Raw genomic sequence first — 26,785 nt, 5'->3', positions numbered from 1 at the left:
CTTTCAATCGTACTGCGGGAGGCGAGACGGCAGACGAAAGAAATAGACGGATGTAAGATGAAGGCTGCTTGATCTCTTGGCAGCTCAGCGACTCCTCTGACTCTCCCTCCTGCCTCCCTCCCCCCCAACCCTTGCCACCTTAACACTAATTGGTTGAAAAAAATTTGTCTCACTGCACTTGCGAAATTACAGAAAACTAATAGATGTTCACCAATTACAGTCAATCACAGCCAGATGACTCACCAAATTTAGTCTTGGTGATTAAGAAACAAAATGCCAGTGACCTTTTGCTGTTCACAATTTTAAAATGTGCTACCAGGAACAGAACTGGTAAAGAAGTATTTATAGGTAATATTTCTTAATTAGACATCTGCGCCAATCAACCATGAAGCTTTTTTTTTTTTACCTTCTGAAAGTTTAGGGCAAAGCAGTTGTCTGTTATTATTCAGTACAGATATGTTTAACTGGGGAAAAAAGAAGTATTTTGCACTTTGATTCCCTATGTGAAGTCCCTTTCTTTTTTTATCTGAGCTTTTCCTGACTGCACCAATAGGGAGGCTGGCAGACACTTTGTTGTGTGACAATAACCTCTCTTTCCCTTTGTGTTTATCCAGAGTCATAATAATCATTATTGCAACTGCAGTAATAGGAGGAGGGGACTGTGTGTGTGTGTGTGTGTGTGTGTGTGTGTATTGGAGAGCAAGTATATGTGTGTGGATGTGTGATGCAGATGCCCATAGTTCTGTTGCCATTAGAGCAGACTGCACTGCCAGATGTCTGCACAAAGACCATACTGCTTTCTGTGTGTGTGTGTGTGTGTGTGTGTGTGTGTGTGTGTGTGTGTGTGTGTGTGTGTGTGTGTGTGTGTGTGTGTGTGTGTGTGTGTGTGTGTGTGTGTGTGTGTGTGTGTGCGCGCGCCTGTGCATGTATGTCTGTCCCTGTGTCTGATCCTCTTTAGCTACAGTGGTTGTACACACACACACACACACACACACACACGCACACACACACACGCACACACGCTTTCACTCACTCACTCACTGACTCATTCGCTTTAAAGAACAATTGAGTTTGTGCACGCGTGCGTGCGTGCGTGCGTGCGTGCGTGCGTGCGTGCGTGCGTGCGTGCGTGCGTGCGTGCGTGCGCGTGCGTGATGTTGTGTGTGTTTCAAGCTGGTCAAGGCTTGAAGTGGCCCAGTGTGTTCGGCAGATGTTTAGATCCCAATTGCACAACCTACTGTGTAACACACGCACACACACACACACTATTTTTCTCTCCATTTCACACACTCACAAACACACACATTCACTCATTAACAACCAATTAGAGGACAGAAATTGGCTCACTGGGGGAAACTAAAGGCCAACCAGTGCTCTGCTTCGCTTCCAACGCCAAGTCACAACAAATACGTGGACACAGGCCAGAGGTGTGTGTGTGTCCCTGTGCATGTGTGTGTTTGTGTGTGTTTGAGCCTTTATTCCCAAGTTTGGCAGTCACTAATCCACACGTGGTTGAGTGCATTTTTCCATTCTGCAAGTCCTGTTGTTCATTGCATCAGCCGCCATGTCTCAGTAGTGCAACTCTCTCTTCAGCATTAACTCTCTCACATGGGAATGAGCCGAGTCGATGTTTAACACAAACACACACACACACACATTCCCCATGGGATTGGACCGGTGTGTGTTTGTGTGTTTATGCCAGTGCTGAATGTGGAGATGCTTGAGACGTTTGGCTCTCTGACGAACATGTTGACAACATCCATCTCTCTCTCTCTCTCTCTCTCTCTCTCTCTCTCTCTCTCTCTCTCTCTCTCTCTCTCTCTCTCTCTCTCTCTCTCTCTCTGCCCCCCCCCCCCCCACATGTTTACCTAATCACTGTTTCACACTCGTTTAGTCTCTCTCTTCTCTTCTTCTTGTCTCGTTTTTTGTTTTTTTTGTGACCAAGTGAACATTTAATAACCAGGTACACCTTGACTGTTTCAGATAGATGTAGTGGCTTCCATTAATGAAAACTGAGACGGGCAAAAAACAGGTATACACACCACTTCCTTGCACATATGGATGCTACATTCTTTCAAACCTGTTCATTTATAGCTGTTTTAAACAACGCACAGCCATGGAGGTTAAATGTACTCACACTGTTTTATCAGCACAATAGTTTACTACTGATCTTTATGAGATGCATTCACGTTTTGACGGTGCTGTTAAAGGAATAACACATTGATGCTCCAAATGCAGGGAAATAGTAATTGATAGTAATTCAAAACAGTTGTAAATTTTTTGTGTGGTTTGCCATGAATACTTACAATAGACATAAATGCTGTTGTTTTGTCTCATACCTACAAAGTTGCAAAGGAAATAGCCATTAAGGATGCACACACAGATGCTGGGGGGGTCGTGGTGGTATCATGTGCTTCCCAGTGGTGCATCTTCTACAGCCGCGGCGTGATTGTTGCAGCTCTCATGCTTCCATTAATGAGCAATTCAAGAGCTGAATGCTCATTAATGGATGCCCTCCCCCCCACCCGGCTCCACTCTGGTCTTCTTGCTTGAGGCTTATTAGTGGTGACAAGAGCGTTGTTGACCCTCAGTCTCCCCCCTGCCTCTTTTCTCCCTCTCTTGTCCCATTTTTTCCCCCTTCCCCTCCTCTCCTCTCCCTTCATCTCGCTCGCCCCGGCTCTCTCCCTCGTCACCCCGTCATCATTCACCCAGCGAGAGTTTGGCAGGGGGCGTGTGTGTGCGTGTGTGAGTTGCCAGGGGCCAGCCTGTGCCTCTGTACAAGAGAGGTCCTCCGCAAGGACAACGCAGGGGACACTGTCCTTGTCTAACCCCCTGGAAATAGAACAAGGGTGTGTGTGTTTGTGTGTGTGTACGTGTGTGTGTATTAATGGTATGTACGGTGTCCTGAGTATGAGCTATAGCTGGTTGGTCAGAGGTCCAGTAGGCCAATGGGGATAAGCCACATAGAGCTTATAAACACACTAATAAAAGACTATGGTGGGTCACCTTATGTTGGGGACACAGTAAAGGATTATTCCACTGATTTTCACCAAATATATCTCACAATGGCTGCTTATATGTTTGAATTTTAAAGAATTACAGTATGTTTGGAAATTGGTCCTGCTTTAATCAACTGTGGCCATTAGTGGAAAAAATACAATCCACCACTGGCCTGTGAGTTTCTGTCACTGCATTTACATTTAGCAGGCAATTTACTGGACACATCAGAAGACAGTTATGTTCTGCTAGTTCTGTTTTCCACAGAGGAAGAGTATTAGCAAAGGCAAATGATTAATGTCATAAAAACAAATGCAGGGGAAAAAAATCATCTGGCATTAAGAGAAGTACAGTTTATGTTTGCTCTTTGAGAGGGATTTGGACGAGAAGTTTAAAATTCCTTTTATCCTCGTATCATCAGCATGGAAATTGCTCTTTGATGGGGAGGTTAGGAAGCAGGAAATACCTAACGGAGGAGGAAACCAGGTTAGACTATTTGTTGTGTGACCACAAGCTGTTGCAATGTTGAGACGTGAAAGCACATTACTGACAATATGAAATATATCTCCAATACAAACAGACACTGTGCTGCGTTTGCTTGCGCTCACCCAAATGAGCATCTAGTGTTTGTGCTAAGCTCGTCATGTAAGGCCAGATAACGCCTCCCGCTTTATTCCTTTCAGGGGAATGGCTGTTATTTCGAAACAAATAAGCGCTGACAAAAATGCTGTTGTCAAGTCAAGTGTATTTGTATATCCCCATATTACACACAATCCATCAAAGGGCTTTACTGGCCCACAGAGCACCGGTGTTCAATCTAGCAAAGCTCTTCAGGAACATGACAAGGATTGCAAACCAGATGTGACATAAATGAGGATACATAACACTCAAAAAGACCAGGCTCAAGATCAGTGATTAAAGAAAAAGGTCCTAAAAGGCTTGTTTGTTTAGGGTTTGTAGAATTATGTTTCTCTTCAACCACACAGCCACAGCTACTGTAGAGGAAACTGCTGATATGCACCTTGTGTGCTGACCGGGCTAATGATGTCTTACGCCCACAAATTTCACATCTTGAAAGCTACTTCAAGTACAACTGCGTGTTCATATTAAAAGTCTTGGACTTTAAAAATGTCAAGCTGATTAGTTTCTCTTTGAGTCAGGTTCTTAATTCTCTCTTGAGTGGTGGTTAAAAACACTTTCCATTGTGGTACTGTAAAGGAATGATGGAGTGGGCAAACTGTTGGAATTACATGTCTACAAGGCACACAACAGCTAGCAGATGTCAGATCTGTGTGAGGCCACATTTGTCTGCAGTGGAAACACGTCTGCTGAACGCTCCGCTGTGCCTCAATCTGAGCTGTTGACTCTATGGTAATGATGCAAGTCAGGCTAAACATAACAAACCATTAGCGTTCCTCGGCATGCCGTGCATCAGCACCGGGAAGATGGCGATCTCACTTCTGTGTGTGTCTCTCTCCCCGTGTGTGAGCCTCGACAGTGACAGACACTGGGAATGCAGATAAGTTTATAAGTGTGAGGCGCCCGGCATAAATAAAAAAAGGAGACCGAATGAGGTTATTACAAACTACCACAATAAACAGTTTCAGCTCCAGCCATGTTCCTCAAAACTTTGTGGTTGGGACAGAGTTTGGATTGGAATCTTGGTTTGTGGTAGGGCCAAACGGTATTGGACTTTAATGAGCAGGAGAGTTTGATACAATTGTGTACTTGTTCTTAACCATTATGCAATAGAATTTTATAGAATTATTCCTAGCCCTCAATTTTGCCTCAGAATTTATTTCATAATGCCACAAAATAGCAGCATTTAGTTATGCATCGCGATCATTATGTGACATGTGAGACCCTGCAGATTCAATCTCATCCCAGCATAGCCAGAATTGTAATAATTCAACTCATTGCATATTTGTGTGAAAGCTGGGCAAAACACACTGGGGCGTTTTCTCATCTCCTTCATTTGCAGCATTGGTTTCAGGCCTCAGAGTGTGTGTCTCCCTGGATGGGAATGGGAAATGCATGGAGCAGCAGAAGAGGGAAGGAAGGAATAAAGAAAGGAGAAATGCAGGCAGAAGACAGAATAAGCTTTGCTGAATGACATGATTTCCCACTGGTCAGTCTCTGTATGAACTTGGCTGAATCTGAACTGAAGACAAAAAGATGAGAAGAGAAATATGCAGAAAGATAAGGAAAAAGAGAGCAAGGGAAGATCACCAGGAGAGTTGAATGAGATGGAGGGATGGAAGGAAATGAGATGAAGAAAAAAAGGAAATGAGTGTGAGAAAGGGAGGGAGGTCTGGTTCTGCTCTATCTTTATCAGAGGAAACAGCATGGCAGCAACCCAAGGCCAGCAGTTCATACTGTCAATGATCCATCACTATCTCTCTCTCTCTCTCTCTCTCTCTCTCTCTCTCTCTCTCTCTCTCTTCCTCTCTTCCTCCTTCCATCCCCTCCTGCTAGTCTTCTTCCCTCTTCCCAGCTCCCCTGTTCTTCCTCCCAGTTCAGTCCCTTCTATTCTTATAATCTCTTGAATTGGACCTTGTCTGCCTACATCTGATTTGCGTCACCTCACTTGCATTGTTTTTGTTTGCTTGTTGTTGTTTTTCCCCTTTGTCCTCTCTCTTCCCCTCAAATTGCTTACAAAGCAGCTCTGAACATGGGCAGTAGAGAACATGTTCATGTCAAGCATTCGAAAGCCAGTTAGGTTAATCGATATTGTAAGTAACCATCATGTCTCTCTCTCTCTCTCTCTCTCTCTCTCTCTCTCATTCTCTCTCTCTCTCTCTCTCTGTCTCTCTCTCTCTCTCTCTCTCTCTCTCTCTCTCTCTCTCTCTCTCTCTCTCTCTCTCTGTGTGTGTGTTGCTCCTCCTCTCAGCCGCTCTCTTTAATAGTCTTCATGGAAGTTACTCTGCTATGTTTTTGACTGCCTTTGAAAGTTTGGTAAAAGGCAGACAAACTCTGCCACAGGCATTTTCTCAACCTTTTTACACCCCCCCTCCCCACACACACACACACACACATACTAACACACACAGCTTAGCTGTTTTGGAGGTGTGAGGTGATTGATTAGTCTCTTAGGGAGACGATAATTCACGTTAATTTGTAGTGTGTGTGCGTGTGTGTGTTTCTGTGTGCTAGTGTGTCAATGCAATGTGTCTGAATCTGCTCTTTAAGCGTGTGCTTGGCCCCACAGTTCTGTACTGTGTATGCAGAGCATATATGAGGTCATCACACAGCCACATCGCAGTTAGACAGATGCTGTTGATTAGCCCTGTTACGCGTGTCAGAGAAGTCTCCCAGTGCTTACGTACATATAACATGCTTTAAATGACATGCCTCCATGCCTCCATGTCTCTCTCTCTCTCTCTCTCTCTCTCTCTCTCTCTCTCTCTCTCTCTCTCTCTCTCTCTCTCTCTCTCTCTCTCTCTCTCTCTCTCTCTCACACACACACAAATCAGGCATGACATATCAACATATCAGTGTGGTCTGTGCCGTCCGTGGCACTCTGATTATGATATGCTAATCTGACCTATAATTTACATCCTGTCAAATCTGTGACATCTCCACCACTATCCTGCTCTCTTCTGTTCACCCCCCTCCCCTCCCCTCTGTGCTTTTGTGTATTGGCTCAAGTCTCACAAACTGCATTGCTAAAGCGAAAAACAAAATACTGTCATACTGATCGAGGCAAGAAAAACACGCACAGCAACCCCAACAACAAACTGAAATTCCTTATGGGCTATAACTGGCTGTTGTTTCATCAGGTCATGCTGTAGCCTAATCAGTTTTAACAGAACCTTGATACAACCATGGCCTCCCCCTTGCCTTTCTATTTTCAAACTCACCATCAGCAGAAAAGTCAAAAACAGGGAATTAAGGAAACTCAATTTGATTTTCCCAATGATACTCATTAATTTCACACCATTTCACTCTAAATATTCAGCAGGCTGGCCTCTTTCCAGCGCCATAAAACGTCCACTAAGTGCCACGGAGATCGAATGCCTCCCTCTTCTTTAAGAATTAATGTTAGTTTAACGAGAAAAGGGATTTTAAAAAGTGTTAATGGTTGAGTTAATGGTCTTTCTCTCACCCCCCCTTACCCCCCACCCACAGCCTTTGCAGATAGATGACAATTTCTGCGGGCAGGACTTCAACCAGCCTCTAGGGGGCACCACTACCATTGAAGGCATCCCGCTTTACGTGGACAAGGACGACGGGATGACCTCGGTGGCCGCCTATGACTACCGTGGACACACCGTGGCGTTCACTGGAACTCGCGGCGGACGCATGAAGAAGGTAGGCATCCCAGTGTGTGTGTGTGTTTGTGTGTGTGTGTGTGTGAGAGCTTTTTCAGCAGTTGAGATTCACTATCTTATTTTGAAACTTAAAGTCAATGCCCTGTTGCTGTTGCTGTTGTTAATTCTATTTTTAATGACTCGTGTATAAAGTGCTCCAGACTGCTATCTGAGGAAAGTCTATGATTCTGTAATCCTGCTTGGTCCATGAAATCTTTTCATACCTTCGAGAATACAGTCAAAAAATAATCTCATGTTCATGTCCAAGGACAGGAAAAGTGGTTTTATTTTTTGGGTTTTGTCATTGACTGTTTCTTGAAAATTGCAAAGCGCAAATGGCGTAAATTACCATGATACTACATAACACGAGCAAAATGGAACTAAGATAAGGATTCAAATGCCCCTGCTAAAGTATTTTGTAGAACTGTGTGTGTGTGTGTGTGTGTGTGTGTGTGTGTGTGTGTGTGTGTGTGTGTGTGTTCCCTGTTGAAAACCACTTTCACGTGGAAGCAATTTTGTGTCATTTTCTGATGTATTTTCAATGGCCATTGAGTTTATCATTGCCTGTGAATGGTGATATGATCAAAACTCTCAGCCATGATTGTGCAGATGTACTTCTGACTCACCTAGAAGTTCAAAAAAGCAAGCAAGGCAGCAGCACCGTACGAGGTGTGTGTTGGTATGTGTCAACTGTTGCAGTAAATCTGCTTTTGGGGAATAAAATGCGTGGTGATGTGTGGAGCATATGCTTCTAGACAAACTGTAACTCTGTTGGTTTTTATCACGGTGAGAGTAGTTTGGTGGTCCAGTCAGAATGTTGTCACAGCCAGAAAGTGATGAATCCTCCTGAAGAGAGTTTGTGTGTGTATGAGCCTCAAGTAATGTCCTCAACCACAGTCGAGCAATGATGTATTCACGTACAGCACACACACAGCACGCAGCCCCTCTTTTTGAAAGTGTGTGTCTGTAGGTTTACTGCATGTGTGTGTTTGTTTGTGTGTGTGTGTGTGTGTGTGTGAGTACAAGCCCCTCAAGTACCTGTGTTGAGTAGACCACATGGTGTGTGTGCCAATCAGCTGCTCCTTCAGCCGAGTTCAGATTGAACCGCTTCTTTTTTCCCTCTCTTTTTTCCCTCCTCTCCTCCTCCGCAGGACATCTCCCAACGAGTGTGTCCATGTCACATTTTCTCGAGACTGAATAAAAGTCTTACATTTTTTAATAACTGACAACAAAAAACACAAGCACAACAAATAGAAATAAAAGTTAGAGCCATATTTCACCGTCAGCAGCATTTCACTTTGAAAAGTTTTCCAATGATGAAATTGCTTCCTACAGTTTTGTCAGGAACAAAGCGCTTTCAACTCAGCCATCACTTCCTACATGCTGACATCCTTTTATTCCAAGTGACGGCTTTCTTAGCTTAGCACAGACGTGTTTGTTTACACTCCATCAAAAATATTCAAAGCTATATATGTGGCATGTGTCTTTCTCAACATGTTGGCATATCTGTTGGGGTATGATGCTGTCAACTAGTTTGCTGTAGACGATGATAATGTGCACACACAATTCGCAGACACACACACCTACACAGCTTCCTGTCTATGGTGTTTTGCTAAGTTGGCTGAAACCCTGCCCACTAGTCCTTGTGCCTGACCCCTGGACTGTGTGTGCAGACAGATGATGATGGCTGTGTGTGTATGTGTGTGTGTCAAGTGTATGGGGTCAGCAGATCCTGGACGATTTCCCACTGATTGGAATCCCATTTCCCCTCAGCCGGTGCGTCTTCCTGTGCTAAGGGCTGGAGGGAGGAAGGTGAATGTAGAAGTGGATGCTGCCAGTGTCTTGGGCGAGATCAATGCAGATGCTGCAGTAACAAGCTGTCACCCATAGGAAGGGAATGGCAAAACATGACACGATTGCTATACAGTATACATCATCAGTCAGGTTCCGTACGTAAGGCAAATATGCAGAGTAACATGGAATTAATATGATATGCATGACTCGTTGCTTAATAGGCCTAATCACCAATTAACAACATGGATCATTTGCATGCTTGAGTAAATGGATTTATAATCACATAATCTAGCTCTCAAATCAATGTTTGAATGTAAAGCCAGGCTCACACAAATCCTTTACATTTGATGTTGTCAAGACGTGGTGCCTGGTAGATGTCACTGTCATATGAGGGCCCCAGTGTTATAGTGTGTCAGAATACACTGAAAGTTAACTGTGACTGAACTGGATTCGAACAAAAACAGAATTTGGGAGTGAACAATAGGACTTCGAAAAAAAAGAGGGAGAAAGAGTGAGCAAGAGTTAGAGAGAGAGGCTAGGGCAGATAGAGAGAGATGGTCACAGGCAGTGTGGTTTCATTGCTATTCATTGGGAGTTAAACTGTGCTTCTTGGTCTAATGAAATGTAAAGCTGCAGTCTATTGACGTTTCTACACACACACGCGCACGCACGCACGCACGCACGCACGCACGCACGCACGCACGCACGCACGCACGTGCACACGCACGCACGTGCACACGTGCACACTTTCATTAGAATTTCTACAATCTGTTCTATCTGACCATGGGCTGTGATTGTGTGTGCCCTTGTGTGTGAAAATGTCTAGGATGCTAGACTCCCTATATTGATCCATCTATGAATACATAATCAAAAGCATAAATCTGGGCTGTTCATTGGATAAGTGTGTATATATGAGATAGAGGGAGAGAGAGAGGAAGAGGGTTGTGATGTGAGTAGTGTCTGCTGCTTAGTGCCGGCACAGCTAATCAGAGTGATCTGACTGACTAAGCTCTGAGTTTGCGTGCACAGCAGCTGCTGACACTTTCTATCAGTTAATGTTTAGGTTATTCATAATTTAACAGCTTTTGACTGTGCAACATAAAATCTGAAACTACTACATTAGTTCATGATTTGTCTTCAGAGATTGTTGTAAATTATTGGTACAATCTTTATTGGTTTTGTGTGACACAGCAGAGGACAGATGTTCAATGGCCCCTTGGATTCAAATAAGGTTTTGGTTGTACAGTTGAAGAATGGAGGCTTTAGGGTGGAGTACATATGATGTAAATGTTGAAAGTAAACTCCACAACATTTCAGGTTTCAATAATTACATCATCTGGTAAATCTTGTAGAGTGAGAGGGAAGAATCATAGGACGATACCTTCGAAATCGCTGGGCTCAATTCAAATGATCAAATAATCCGATGTTTTCAACCTTCAAATGTATATTGCTTTGCATTCTGGAAAGGATGGGCATGGGTTGAGTGCGCACACCCTCCCTTTGTCCTTGAAGGGTCCTGCCCGCAGAGGTCCACTTGAGTTTTTCAGTGGAGTAAAACAGAGTAGGGTAATGGATGTGCTGAAGAGAAGTCAAGGTGTTCTTCTTAAACAACTTTTGGATGTAGAGGATGTGTCATGGAGGACGCAGAGACACATACTTTGGTTGGCTTAGGGTGCAACATGAAGGATATTCGTTGCTAAATGTAGTTTGTAGGAGATTTAAGGCTCAGGATGAGAGGATGGATGAAGGACATAAAGAATGAAAGATGAAAGTCATCATGTAGGATGTAGAAATAGGACATAGCATATGGGTATTGCATAAATGCTTTGGGGTGTATAGGACATAGGGTGTAGGACACAGGATGCAGCATTCTCACACAGTATGACGGTAAATTGGGTTGCCTCTCTTGAGTCTATATGGTGTGTAGTATAAACTGTTGTTCTTTCTCAGTATTTCAGAGTTACAGATGATGTTTTCATGTTTTTGCTGCCACCATACACCACTTTGTACCTAGGTGAGGAAGAGAGACGAGGCATCATTTGGGTTCCTTCTGCACCGTTTGCAAGGAACATTAAAAAAAAAAACCCAACCGTGTCTTAGATCTCTGTGAAAACCTGGAAAGTCTTTTATTCCCCACATTTCGTCTCCTCTTTTGTCTACCTGGGAACAAGGCGCTCTCACCACATCAGGCGAAGTGAAAAGAAACTCGACTGCCTGAAGTATTTCCAGATTTCAGAAACAAAAAAAGGGGCGAGCAACACAAAGACTGAGGGAGATTTACTCCAAGCATTGGTTAGGTGTGAGAATGTGTGTGTGTGTGTGTGTGTGTTTGTGTGTGTGTGTGTGTGTGTGTGTGTGTGTGTGTGTGTGTGCTGGTTGAGGAGGGTGATTTCATGTCATTTCATCATTTCCCTGCTAGCAGCAAATCCAATTACTTTTCCCTTTCCTTTCTATCTTGGAAGATAGCCTGAGTGACAGGGCCGATTGGAGTACAGCGCTACTGAGGTAACTGTGCCAAACGCTTGATTGACATGAGGCTGGCACTTCATTGCCTTGAGATAGAGACAGAACTGAGACTGGTAAGTCTTCCGGGCATCTTGGAAGCTGAGAGGCGGGCCAGCAGTTGACCGACCCTGCTCCTTTGATCATATATCCCTCCCACTCAGAGTTTATCTAATTTGCTCTTTGGCAAGGCGCTCTACATGTTCTCTGCTTCTTTGTGACAGCTGTGACATATATTACCACCCAGTGCCCTCACTCGCTGTTAAGTGTATACTGCCCCGTAATGATAGCAAACCCGTTGCATTACAATAAGCCAGGCGTTCTACCTATGAGCTCAGCATTCCTGGCTTCCATGATTATGATCTGAGAAATACTACTATCTCCATTACTACCTCCTTATTCTGTTTTCCGGAGTGTACAGTAAGACAGTGTGCCACCTCCAAAGCAGTATTTAAGTATGATATATTATAAGAAGTATACTGGGCGAGGTACAAGCTCTCTCTAATGCCCGTGTCTGCGGAATGAGAGCAATTTGGATGCCTTCCTAGACTTTGAGAAGGCCGGGCAAGTATTGGCTGTGCGAGATTAGCAGTAAAACTTGCTGTCAGAATGATAAAGACTAATCAGGAAACATGGGATGGGAGGTAATTTAGCATGTGAATGCTAATTAGCACTAGCATTTAGACTGGCAGACGATGATTGAAGCGGTGCATCGGCTGCACAGGCTGGTTAAATGGCAAAAACACCAGGCTGGTAGAGATGATTGATAATCTTCAGTTGGGCTGGTGTCTGTTTTGCTGTGTGTTGCTCTCTCTCTCTCTCTCTCTGTGTGTGTCTGTCCTATATTTTTCCCTTCTCTCCAGTCCAATCTTATAATGAACAGATGAGCGCAACACCTGAACACACTAATTTCACCTTTATCATATTAACTGTGATTTAGTGGAAGGGTGTCACGAGTTTTTTCTGTCTACACAGCAGGCTTGTGTGTGTGTTCTTTGTGCAGGATCTGTCATTGGAGTAAAGGTGGTAGCTTCCACATAAGGTTCACACAAGGTTCCAGGAAACTTTATAGATGAGAACTTTCAGGGCTAGATTCTTCTTCTGATACACCCCTAGACAGTGATTGGTCCAAGTCTGACATGTCTTGACTTGTGATTCATTATTCATTCATACTCCTTCTCCGGCTTTCTTGGCTTACTTTTTTTATAGCCACTGTCAAGTCTCCTTTCCATCGATCATAAGCTTCTCTCACTGCTCCCTGTAATCACAGGGATTGTGTTTGTGTGTGTGTATAGTCTATGAGGGCAGACCCGTGTGTAAATCAGTGCTAGTGTTTGAGTGAATTATCAGACTATTCTCCCCAATAGTACTTCCACACTCTCTCTCTCATAGTTGTCCTATCGAAGCCCTTCCCCCTTCTCAGCTCTTACTCTCACTCATGTCACCTTCAGCATTCTCTCTCCCAACCGAGGTAGGCTAGATGCCAGCAAATGTGCCTGTGTTGAGAATTCCCTACCTGCCTTTGTGTATTTGTGTGTCTCACCTCTCCCGATCTCCTCTATCCCTTAGTACATTAATATATTACAGCCTGCAAATAGTGTTGTCTCTGTCAAACCTTTCATTAAAGAGAGAGATAGAGACAATACAATACAAACACAATAGACCAACAACCTTTAGATTATCATACAGTTTAATAGAGCCCTTCAGAGAATATATGAATGAATACAAAATGCAGCCATATGCCTATTTAGCTATAGATAGAAGTACTGTATATGTAAAGTGTAATTTCTATTGAAGAAATCAATGTTTTATGAAGTGTTTCTTGTTTTTACTTGAGAACTGCCAAAATTATTCAGTTGAGAGATTTATCACATTAGTGTGAAAAATGAACCAATGGGACGAGACCTCATACATAAAAATGTCTCCCTCGCTCATCTACATTGGAATCCCCCAGCTGCTACTTACTATAGAAGAAGAGGGATGGACAGAGGGAAGGAAATACAGAGTAAATGCTTTATTGAAAGTCAGCAGAGAATCACAGGAGGATGGAGTGAAGGAGAAATAACTGTTCTGCAGCACTAGTGGTGATCTGAATTACAACAGGATCTTTGACACCTTTGGGACGGAGGCTGATATGATACTGTTCCGCATCACTTATAAGAGACAGCCACTGCTAATGTGCCTTTGTGGTTGGGGGTTCAATTCCCATGTGGGCTATCACTTCATATGTAGTACCCCCTGTGTCCTTGAGCAGGGCATTATCTCAGCTGTCCCTCTGGAGAAATATGGCTCGGCGTTAATGGATGGGCGATGTGCATGAAGAGCTAGATGGATATATTAGTGAACTAATGAATCTTTGATAAGTGAGAGGGATTTGTTCGTGTCAAGAGACAAGAGGAAGGATCATAACTAAACCTTTAAACTGTGGGAGGCTTTACACACAGTCAAGCCTTTCAGGGCCTCACATCTGCACAATGGAAACATGTTTGTAGATAACATGTGCTGTACTGTTGAAATGATTCCATTTGCTGTTTACTCTGGACAAAGTTGAAAGTGGGCTGGATACCAAAACAGTAGAGCTGCAAAATGTCAAGATCAGAGGACGCTGACACTTGTGTGAAAAAGATACATTTATACGTTTATTCAGCACATGGTGATCTTGATAGATTCATTTGTGAACAGGTTAGGAAGGCTGACTGCCAAAGCTTATTATTTTGAAGTAATTTTCATTGAAAAATGTCCAGATTTTCGAAAAGGGAGACCAGATTGTAAGACAGTTCACTGTAAATAGGGACATCTTGTGGTGAGGACAGCAATGAATTATATGTAGAGAGCAAATATAAAGATGCTGCTACAGGGATATTTCTTTGGTGCTAAAAAAAGGTACAGTACATTGAATATTTAAGAGGCAAACTGTGGTGCTTTGATTCCAGAGCATTGGATTCAAACACACATGGACATGGCTCCTCCCAGCACAGAGTCTGAGTAGCCTCCTGACGGGGCATGTGCGGTCACATTTCTAGACAAACAACAAGACACACACATATGCGAACATTCACTTAGCGGCCAGCGAGCTCGTCAGACAGCTGTTGTGCTGATGGCCGGTGTCAGGGGCCAGTGGCCTGATTCCAGCCGGCTAACATCACAACATGTGTTCACATAGATACACAAGGTGATGGGTGTCTGCGTATCTGGCGTACATCCGGTGAACAACTGGCATGTTGATGGGAGTTATGTGTGTGGTACATTATTGTGTGTGTGTGTGTGTGTGTGTGCATCATTGTATGTGTATGTGTATGTAGGTCATGAGGAAATTGTGTAAATGTGTGTGTTTTTAGCTGATTAGAAGGCAGAAGGACTGTTTTTATGTGTGTAGGTGTGTGTGTTTCTGTGCTTGGTCTGCCAATCTTGAGCACATTTAAGGAAGCTCGAAGCCTGACTGGGTGTGTGTCTGTATGGATGTGTATACACTACATTTGTGTCTGATTAGAGGGCACTTCCAGGTTGCAGGCTGTGTACTTAACTTTGTGTGCGTGTATGAAAATCCATCTTCATCAGTAATAGCTCATCTGTGTATGCTGTGTCTACTACAGGAAACAGTATGTGTTTTCATATTACAACAGCTGTGCTTTGCCTGTGTAGAATGGGAACTGCCCACCTGATGCCAGGGCAGCTGCCACACTAACAACGCACTACTGTAAATACACACACACATTTCCTAGGCTTCATCTTGTAAATGCTGTGTGTACGTTTAATATCACTATATATGTGTGTGTGTGTGTGCTGGAGAGAGGAAGAGAAAGGGGCAGGTGCAGTGCAAAGCCTTCATCAACTGTTCCTCTAGACTGCCCCATCTGTCTGCTCTTTAACACACACTCACACACACACAAGCACTAAGGCATACACACAGGCCTTCTGTCATCTTATCAGACACACATGGTGTACTTCACACCCACTTGGGCCTGTCATGACGATGACATGTACTCTCTGATGTCTTATGTGCGGAAGGTGTGTGTGTGTGTGTGTGTGTGTGTGTGTGTGTGTGTGTGTGTGTGTGTGTGTGTGTGTGTGTGTGTGTGTGTGTGTGTGTGTGTGTGTGTGTGTCTGTGTGTCTGTGTGTCTGTGTCTGTGTCTGTGTGCGTGCGTGCGTCTGTGTGTGTGAGTAAGTGTGTGAGAGAGAGAGTGACTGTGTCTGACAATGCAAAAATATTCAGGGTATTTCTGACGTTGCATATGTACATTGTAAGACTTTAGTGTTTCTCCTGAAGCAGCTTTTAGGTCAGTGTCATGTTCATAATGGGCTTCACCACCTCTGCCAATGCATTTTTCATCGCAAAATAGGTCACTTTTCAAACTTTTTAGCACCAGTCTCAATGGAAAATACATTTTAGTGCAGCCATATAACTGTTTGCAGTTATAATGAGGAATTATTGTTTCCCCCAAACACACCACTATTAAAGTTTTGCTATGGCAGGTTGACTTATCTACCACCTTTTACACCTTGTGTACTCAACTGTGGTGAACTGTTGTGGTCTAAACTTTTTACATAAGCGACACATTTGCAATGCTAGCAAAAGCAACAAATTTGAATCTCAAGACCCCTGGTGTTTCATACTTACAGGCACGCATGTATTGGAATATATATAATATTTATATGAAATACTTTACATTCCATAGTTAAAGTCTCTCTGCCCCTCTGCTTTGTATTATTAATGAACACTTGTATAATCCTAGTGTTGTTTTTGCTTAGTCATCATCTTAACCTTGGTTTCTCTGTATGAGTTTTAGTCCCAAACTCCAAGCTAGCCAGCCACAAGGACGTGTGGCTATGCATCAGCACCCATATGCTTATGAGAGAGGACAAGGAGGGGACAGCTTGAGGATAACAGAGATAGAGAGACAGTCAGTGGACAGTAGAGTGGAGTCCATTGTCCTTGATGATGTTCATGATATTGATTAGCTGCTCTCCTGAAGCCTCCTGATTTCTGATTTGGACACTTGTGGGTGTTGTGATTGCAGAGGGAAAATGTAAAGTGTGGAGTGGCCTCTGCAATCAAGGACAATGACCCTTCACTTCACATGCATGATACTCTCACACACGGTGTCTTGCCTTGCTAAAACTGATCTGCAATATCTGTTTCAAAACATTTTATCTGCGTTCATGGTGCGATGTTATGGCACAATAGATCACTGAGTGCTGGGGCTTTGACCTATTGAGCTATAAGTGTCTAGGTAGTACTGTACCCCAACTATGGGTTTATGGGTGCTAAAGGCTGAATGCCAAGGGTTTATAAGATGAAAATACAGTTCATGAAATAAGATAATGACCCTGTATCGCAGACGTTCTAGTACACACATCTCCTTTCTATTAGAACTTATATAAAGGATGCATAAACATTTACATTGAGTAAAAATGACTAGAGGCTCTATCACTTGACTAAGTCTAAGTGTCTTGTTAAGTACCAAATGTTAATGTAGCTAATCAACTGTTGGTAATGAAGTCTGGGGCTTATTCTCATAGTTTTCTATAGTTTTCAAGATAATCGCAAGAGGTCAAATGTTATATTTGGATGTGGAGTGAAGTAGCTCTAATTAAATCTGTCAATGATGCAAATCCATTTTGTCTATGATACTGGTGAGACAATTGTGGTGAGACATAGTCATTTTAGTGTATTAGACTTTTATAAGTGATAGCTCTCATAAAATGATTAGTTGTAGTTTTATTGGGGTAAGAACCATCCGTAGTTTAGTCATCCTGTTTTCTTCAGATGACGTTTCTTCAGATGATGATGTTCTCTTCATCATTCTGTCTTGTCTGTGTTTCTCTTCCTTAGTTTTGCCCACTCTATACGTTTCTTTGGTTGATTTGATGATCAAATGTAATTGGGATTATATTTTGGAGAATCGCCTGGTTTCATGCTTGTTTGGCTGCATCTCTGTGTTTTAGCTGTGGAAGTTTAGGAAATGACTGAAAAGCAAAGAGAGGAGCAGATAAACACTCATTAAGATGGACAGACAGACAGATCACCATAAATATATAGAGAAAAGGCAAAATACGTATATACAGCCTGATAGTAAAAGAATGGAGAAGGACAAAGACGCTGGTGCTGCTGTTGTTCAACCATCTGGTGTGTGTGTGTGTGTGTGTGTGTGTGCCAACCTCTATTGTATCTAGATTCAGCGGAGAGAATGACTTAGATTACCAAGACTGATATCAAAGTCACACTCTAGGACATGCTCCAACTGCCAGAAACACACAGTCTCACATACACACATGCACACACTCACACATGCACTTTCCTTGTCTCTCTGCAGGCCTTTTGGTTTTCATTGGGAAGTGAACAAAGCGTTCAGCCGAAAGACAAGCGAATGGCGAATTGTGTGTGTGTGTGTGTGTGTGTGTGAGTGCCCGTGTGTGTGCTGAGGTCTCTCCTCTAATTGAAGCGTACAGTGACTTGGCAGGCTGCCCAACGTTACAGAGTCATGTAGAGGGACAATGGAAGAGGAGAGAGAGAGAGAGGGGCGAGGGAGAGAGAGGAGATAAAAGGGCTAGATGATGCTGGATGTATGGATTGGATGGAGTTGTAGAAACCAGTGATGTGAGGAGGAAGATGTAGGGAGGTGGGGGCAGACAGAGCTGATGATGAAGGGAATGAGACAGTAACAAGAGTACTAATGGACTTATCCTTCCCCCAGTGGACTTAAATGCAACTTGAATTACTCTTCTATTATACGTTTGAATACATTTAGTGATCTATGTATTTCCAAACGACCTAAATATATATTTGATGACGGTATTCCACTTAGCCGTTATGTCATGGCAACGATGCACAATCATCTCCAGCAACTTTAACTTCAATTTAGTCGATGTTATAGACATTAGATGGTGGGGAAATATGGGGAATAAACTACTTTTCTATCCCTGTATATTCATAGTGTTATGTCCATGTGTGTGTGAGCAGGGCCTTTCATGTCGTGTCTCAGGTGGCAGCTGTCAGACGTATAGTAATTAGTTGTCTGTCTTAAATATGAGAAGACTTAATTCACTCAATCGTGTTGGCCTCAAAGGGTGTGCGTGTGTGTGTGTGGGTGTGCGTGTGCGTGTGTGTGTGTGTGAGAGTGTATTGTGTGACATGCAGGATTTGGTCTTGTGCTCCTGATCAACTTCAGAGCCAAGCACGAGTTATTCAGCCCCTTCACATCCGCCGGGCCATTGGCTAGAATGTGGTGTGTGTGTGTGTGTGTGTGTGTGTGTGTGTGCGCGCGCCCTTTGATTTCCTCTGTGTTTCCCCCTCCCCCCTTGTCGATTTATATCATGTGGCACTTACTGTAAGACTTTCAAACATCTCAAGTACAGTCAATGTATTTTTGTTACTTGTAAATTAAACAATACAAAATGTGTAAAATACATAATTATTTCATATTTTACACACTGATATACACACTTTTAGGGTTGGACATATTACAGATTTGTGATTTGTGCATAGACTTTGCAAACTGTGAGAATAACTGACAACTCAAAACATAATCCCATATGTTCTTCTTTTGGTTGGTTCATGTAAACATACAACATTCACACACAAACTGCATTAATGGAGGCAAACACACACACACACACACACATACAGCCAAGGAACGGAAATGACTAGTCATGCTCATTGCCAGAGCCACATCACTGAAACATACACACATACACACGCACACACACACACACACACACACACCACTCCTTTGATGAGCCAGAGCGAGGTTAATCCATCAGATTACATCAGATTACAATACTCTGGGGAGGGTGAATGAGAGATTAGAGCAGAGAGATGAGGGCTGGCCTAATGGATTGATGGTACAGAGTGATATAGGTTAAACGATCCCAGGTGGACAGATGGATGGATGGACAGAATGTTTGCACATGGTTTCACTTTTGCTAATATCCTGTTTATTTCTGTGTCGTGTCCCACTCTTCCTGTGTTGCAGTTGAAGTCAAATCAAAGTCACATGCACAGCAGGCTGGAACAGCATGTGTTGCTGCATGGGTTCTCTTGTGTTTTGTCTAAGCAGGCCAGGACGCAAAGCAGTACAGCTCAACTCTTTCAGCAATGACAGCAGTATATTTAACAGTTGTCTTCGTCGTCCTGTCTTGACTACCAAGGATAGTCTGCCTATAATGCAATAGCCATACTTCAGCAATAGGTTGAAATGTTGCAAAATACATTTTAAGAAAAGTGGATATGTATCATCTTTATGTAATGCAGCAAAGAGAAGACTAAACCTTCAGCCGCTTTAAAAACGTTTCCTTTTTCATTACTGCGTCCACCTGAAAATGCTTCTCTTTTGTTGTCCCCAACTTGACTCCACTCCACGTCATATCATCTAAACCATGAGACCGTCACGTTAGAGTGGAAAATGGACCCTGAGACCATTGAGAGTTCTGCCCAGGGCAGTGGACCACACTGTGACCTCCATATGAGCAGCACACAATTACAAAGGTTTCCTCAGGGGTTCTCTATTGAGCAGCAAAAACTGAAAGAACATGTTTTTAAAGACAAATAGCCCCTTGCAGATCTTAATAAATGAGCCAGTGTGTCCCCTAAATGCTCTGTTAATGATGCTGATTTGGAGGATTTCATGCTTCCCGGCACCACAAAGGCTCAGTGTAAAACCAAGCATTAAGCATTTTTCTCCCTACAGTGAAAAATTCTGAAGAGCCATTCTGCCAAAAGAAGGATATTTGTGCTATATAAAACCCTTTTGTTGGATTGTAGACTGCAGAGGGTAGAGCAGAGACAGCAGATTGTGTAACCTTATAATAAGCAAACACAGATTTAATTGCAATGATGGTATTTCACCTTTTATTAGCCATATAACAAACTGAGGAGCACAATGTTTGACAATCTTGGGCTAGTTAAGCTTCTCCATTGAGAATTTCTCTACATTAATTAACACTCTTTATATTCAGTTAAACAACAGTGAAATTAAGCTGTTCTGCGTTTTCCCGAGGGTCCAAAAATTTCCAACTGGGCCCTTCTGTGCCCAGTGTCTAGTTGGAAGACTGCTTGAGAGAAAAAAGGCCATTTGCTTTATTAACACTGCAGAAACATCGCATCCATACTAACTGCATCTAATCCTCACTTGTCAGCACTAGCTACCCTTCGCTTTAGTGTCAGCAATATGCTAAATATTGTTAATAAAGCAACTTGCATGACGTGAGAAACGCTGCTGTTTACACACACACACACACACATACACACACACACACGTTCAGGTTTCTACATGCAAAGTTGCATTATTGGAAGTTTGATGCAGATGGCATGTGGCCAACTTATTAACAGTTTTTAGACAGCATGAGGGAGAGAATGAAGTCGTAGCATCAAACTGACAGACTGGGAGAGAGAGAGAGAGAGAGAGAGAGAGAGAAGGGAGATTAGAGATGAGAAGACTCTCTACATCATCCTGCAGCGGTCCAAACAGCCTTCATGCCAACCAGCCTTGCCCCGTCTCTCTCACTCTCACTCTCTCTCTCTCTCTCTCACTCTCACTCTCACTCTCACTCTCACTCTCGCTCTCGCTCTCTCGTTCTCTCCGTCTTTCTCTCCTCCTCTGTTTCTTCATGAATCTTCCTCCCTTTGCCAGGCAGATGACAGAATGTGGAGAGAGGGATTAGAGAGGAGATATGCAGGGAGACAAAGGGATAAGCGATTCTTGGACGGCATACGTGTGCTAACTTTTGGAGATTGTTTTTGTGCTTGTGTGTGTATGTGTATGTCCTACACTGTGGTCACATTATGATTCAAAATTGCTTCAGGAGAACAAATTTTATATTAAATGCACCACCCGATTTTGACAACCTGGCATCAAGCCGGATTAGTGTCCGTGGGGGCCTGAAGTGTATTTATTTATATATTGTTACTTAGCCGCTTTATTGTTTATTTGAATACAACAAGCAATCTGCAGTGCTGCTCCCAAGTTGGCCATTGTGAGTTGTTTACTTCTGCCTTAAAAAAATAAAAACTGTCTCACACACTGAAACATTTTAAAACCGCAGTCAGCGTTTAAGTGAAGCCTGTGGTCTGGGTTCAAATGGCGGAAAGCTTCATTTTTAGAGCTCGCGGACGGCTGGGAACAGCGAGGTCAAAGGTCAACAGAGAGGAAGTCTAATAAAGAAAGAGAGGGAAAGAGAGATGTGTGTGTGTGTGTGTGTGTGTGTGTGTGTGATATTTGATTGATTGTTTCCTGTCTGTGCCTCAGCCCGCCTTCTCCATTCTCTCATCCATTTCTACAGCCACAGCCACTCTGGCCACATCTTTGATACTTGTTTATTAGCAGCTATGTTGCCATAGCAATGGATAACGCAAAACAAAATTCCCAACAGGACAGTTGTTACATTGACTGATTTGGCTTTAAAACATTAACTGCTAAACAGTATGTAATCAGAATCTATAATAACATAAAATAGTTATTAAATTGAGAATAAGTGGCCATAAAGATAATTTAAAACCCAGAAAGGGCAAATCGGACAATGCAGATGCCATTATTTGTGTTTTATGTGTGTGTGTCTTCTACAGCGTGTATAGTGGGTCAAGCTATGGCTCCCCCCACCCCCCTCCCTCTCTCCCTATCTCCCTCTCTCTTTTGGCCCTCTCTGGGGTACAGCAGCTTTTCTTCACAGTCCTTTGTTTAACCTTCTAATTGGAAGACGTCGAGAAGGAGCACGTCGTCTTTTACAACATCACAAGACTGATCTGACACACACACACACCCACACCCACACCCACACACCCACACAGACACACACCAGAGTCTCCCACTGGGGCAGAGAGAAAGGGACAAAAAGACAGAAGACAAAAAGATCAAATTATCAGCTACATTTAATTACCCACAACTAGACAGCCACAATAACAGTAGTAAATCCACATTTGTTTGCATCAAAGAGAGACAGAGAGAGAGAGAGAGAGAGAGAGAGAGAGAGAGAGAGAGAGAGAGAGAGAGAGATTATTGAGTCAGGCTCTCTCTCTCCTCCTCTCTTTCCCTTTGCGGCAGGGAGTTTTTTTTTGTTTTTGTGTGAAGGCAGTGCAGCAGAGTGAAGTGATGACAGCTTATCGGATTAGGGATCGCTGGATAATAAATACCCTTGTTTGATTTCTCCACCCATACTCCTTAAACGTGATTACTGCTTACTGTTACCGCCAGCAGCACATTCTAGCACGCTGACTGCACGGCAGCGGCTGCATTTGCATAATGTTTATAGAGCTGCGAAGGAGCGGTGGCTGCAGAGGGCAGGGAGAGGGATTCATTCAGCTGTCAGTCCCCCTCCATCCATCTCTTTATCATTTTTGTTGCTGTTCTCGTTTGACCTTGTTGTAAGTCTGTAAAGGCGTGAGACGCAAATGTGTCAGCCTCAGTCAGCGGTGTTTAGGTGCAGAGTGTTGCCTGTGCTGCTTGAGCCCCTGCCGCTTGGAAAGTGTGATAACTTGAGCGTTAAAGCCTGTCGACACACAAGCCCTACAAGACAACACAACTTGCATTTATGGACCTCTCAGATGATATTTAACAGATTATTGACTACAATATTATCAACAGTACCCTATTTTGATGATTAATGGCCCTATTTTGATAATTAATAAATTATCTTATCTATCTTATCTTATCTTATCTTATCTTATTTATCTTTATTTTGCGATGCATTATGCCCAACCTGCCCTCCAAGTCTTTCAAAAGTTCCTGCTAACAAACAAACAAGAAGACAAAATGAAAACACAACCTGTGGGTGTGCGGACAGCAGAAAGTACATCAGGTCTTTACAGAGACAGTTTGTTGAACAGTGGCCTCCAGTTGACCAGCTAGCAGTGCTGTCAGTGATCTGCTCCACCAAAGTGACACTGGCCAGATGCCCCTAGTATCTGTGTGTGTGTGTGTGTGTGTGTGTGTGTGTGTGTGTGTGTGTGTGTGTGTGTGTGTGTGTGTGTCAGTGCACGCCTGTTCAGTACATGTACTGGTTGCACCAACTGTATGTGTACTTTGTTTGTACATATGTATAATACATGCAAGAACAGCTGTGTGTGTATGTGTGTGTGTATGCACGCAGACACTTTTTGAACTTGTGACCTTGTGGTGAACTTCACTGCATTCTCATTCAGGGCGTACGCGCCTGCTAGCAGCATTAGCTAATTACAGCTGGGATGTTAGGCCGGCTTTCTCTCCCTGCAGCCCCTGAGCTGCACGTGCACGAGCTTGAGCGTGTACACGAGCCAGGCTCCAAGGCGAGAAGGAGAGAGAGGGGAAGAGACAAATAGATGCAGAGGGAGGGAAAGTCAGAGTGAGCTGTCGTCAACATTCTCACAGAAGAGACAAAGGTCTCCATTATAATTTTGTTTTGATGCTGACTGTTTTGGGGTTTGTGCTTGTGCCACATGCCTCAAAGTGTGTGTTTGTGTGCAAGAAAGGAGATAGAGGACTAAAACATAAATTGGAGCCACTCATCACAGTTGGAGCCGTAACAACCTGTTTTTTCGTCTCTGGAAAATATTGTGTTCACTTGATTCCCAACAAAGGAAATCGTGTTTTCTTTGCTAAGAAATATGAGTAATGCAATTTTGTATGGATTTGACGGTTAGCGCAACAAAGCACAGCCTATGACAGATATCTCCCGAGTGTAACTTACGTTCGACTTATCGACTCTCCCAATGTTTTTCCTCCTCTCTCTCCCTGTGTGCTGGTCGCCTTCCGGAGCAAATGCATTTGATGAATGTTTTCTTTGTCTTTGCAACGGTTGACTAAGTTTATTTGATGAATTAAAATTCAATAGGGTGAAAGCACGCTGACAGCATTATAAGTATGGAGCATGGAAGTTGTTGCAAATCCTTACTGACAGAATCAACAGCAGAAATTAATGTACATGCAAATGTTGACTGTAGACAAAAAAAACAAAAGTTAAGCTCTCTACAAACTTCCTCCTCTATCTTTGTTAAAGGCTTTTTGACTTAGTTCAGATTTATTCCAGTTCAGTCATCAAATGTATGCAAAGTCTGTGTCAGCTGTCTAAATTGATTAAGCTTTCACTTTGAAGCAATGCATAAATGTTTTGCCAAATGTTTTCTATTAAATCGCTTAAGGAAGGTACGATGAGTGAACAGTTGGGGAAAGGGCTGGTGGCATTGTTTGTGTGTGTGTGTGTGTGTGTGTGTGTGTGTGTGTGTGTGTGGCGGTCATGAACTCAACAACCCTGTCAGTAACACAATTACTCTCTAGCCATGTGGCCTAGGATTTGAACTCACCCCCAAACACACAAACACAGACACAGACACACACAAACACACACACACACAGTAAGGCCAGAGCGCACTGCCTGTTCCCCCGAGCGTCCTGGTTTGAAGACCCAAACAGAAACAGACAGCACCAAAACATCACTGCAGGGTCCCCATGTCAACAGCAGATGCAACATTTATTCAATCAGCCATAGAACGTAACAAGAAGAGTGTTTAGAGTTTAGAGTGTTTGAATGATGCTAGAAATTGGGCCCAGCTCATCATGATCGTTAGATGAGCGAAAGCTTTCGGGTGGATTGCTTTGAAATGTCAGGAAATGATCATTCGCTGCTCCTCCCTCCCATATGTGGTGTCAACCCGATCCTATTCTGGCTGATTTAAGTCTCTTTTATTTTCTGTAACTTTTCTCTCTTAACAGCAGATTTTCTGTTGGTACATAAGAATTCTCAATTTTATTGGCTTTGGTTGGCTTAAGCTAACATCAAACAACATGTAGACACCACAAAGCGGGTGTCTTATAACAGAGTAGAAATGCTGTTTTGAACACTGTATTCCTTAATGTTGTATTTGAAGAAAGAAAAGAACAGTTTAACCGTTGGCTAGTTAGCATGACTCGTGACAACCGCCATACCTGAACAAACCATGAACAAATGCTTTGATAGAGTCTCTGTGACAAAACACATTTACTGGCTGTGTCTCTTTTATTGACACCTCTTTATCGGCCCTACTTATTTTTACTCTCTTGTTCCCCGCCTCTCCCCGTCTCGCAGGAATCTAAAACAGAATTTAAGCTGCGCAGAGGAAATATCAGATGACCTGTCAAAGTAAAACACAGGTGGGCCCGTGTTTGTCCAGCTAATCCGCGAAACCCAGAAAAACACAAAACACAATACACTGTGTGTGTGCGTGTGTGTTTGTCACAGGTCACACATTGTCCGTGTGAAGTCTTTTTAAGAGCACATTCCGCGGTTTGTAATGTCTTGTGTTTAAAAGCTGTGAAATATCCTGACGTTTGAAAGCGGGTATGTCGCTGCTTTGGTTAGCCTGTAACTCCACTGAAGCATACAACATGCTGTGTTCTCTAATCCCTCTTCATCCTTTTGGTGTCATTTGCGGTGAGAAGTGCTGCTCTGTGCAATCTGGCTGACATTAAGCATATCCTGCCATTCAGCCCTCTTCTTTACCTTCCTCGGCTCGCAGCTTACTGTGACACAATCTGTCTCTGGCTTTCTTTTTTTGTGCCTACTTACCCAGGAAAGGTTTGCTGAGCACGCACGTTCTCTTACACCATTGCTCCGCTTTGTATCCACGTGATTCTGTATATTTAAACCTACCTTGAGGGAGTTGTGTGTCTAGTGCCTGGCTAAAAAGGCACCTCTGCAATAGATTGTTGGTTTTTACCTGAATTGCCTGTTGGAGGGATTCAAACCATCAGCTTCAGAGATGAACACATTCACTTATTTAGGTGTGTTAAGCCAACGGAGACCTGTGAATACACCTGATTGAGTTGGAACACTGAACACTGAACTTCTGCTGAAACTGATTCATTGGGGCGTAGTGAGCACTCTTCTCGTATACAACAGTGTTTTCAGAAACGCTTCTTGAACTGAATTGTGACTTTATCACACTTCCCTGCGTCCCTCCCTTTCTTTCGTCCCCTGGCTGCACTTATGCCCAATCTGTGAGGGATTTGGCGGCCACAGGGTGCCACAGAGCTGTGCAAAATCAACATGTGCTAGGGAAATAGAAGGTTCGTCTGTGTGTGTGTGTCTGTGTCTCTTTGTGTGCTTGTGTGTGTGTGCACAGGCTCTAATCTGCTATGAGGGGGGTCCGCCAGGATTAGTATAATCAGGGGCTTTTGAAGACCCCCTCCCCACCCCCCACTGCTTTTCACCTCCTTATCCTCTCAACCCGCTGCTG

General features: G+C 43.3%; 1 protein-coding gene across 1 annotated transcript in view; it reads left to right on the top strand.

Annotated features, from left to right (window-relative positions):
• Positions 1–26,785, top strand: part of plxna1a (plexin A1a) — a 201,679-nt gene that overhangs the window by 46,124 nt on the left and 128,770 nt on the right. The window contains exon 3 of the mRNA XM_076159333.1: positions 7,126–7,308. Coding sequence (XP_076015448.1) covers positions 7,126–7,308 — 183 coding nt within the window. The remainder of the gene's footprint in view (positions 1–7,125; positions 7,309–26,785) is intronic.

The sequence above is a fragment of the Genypterus blacodes genome, unplaced genomic scaffold (genome assembly GCF_046128005.1).
Source record: "Genypterus blacodes isolate CSIRO-AG114 ecotype Tasmania unplaced genomic scaffold, CSIRO-AGI_Gbla_v1 ptg000094l_1, whole genome shotgun sequence".
Taxonomy (NCBI): Eukaryota; Metazoa; Chordata; class Actinopteri; order Ophidiiformes; family Ophidiidae; genus Genypterus; species Genypterus blacodes.
The sequence above is the reverse complement of the archived record's forward strand: the minus strand, read 5'-3'. Positions and strand labels throughout refer to the sequence as shown.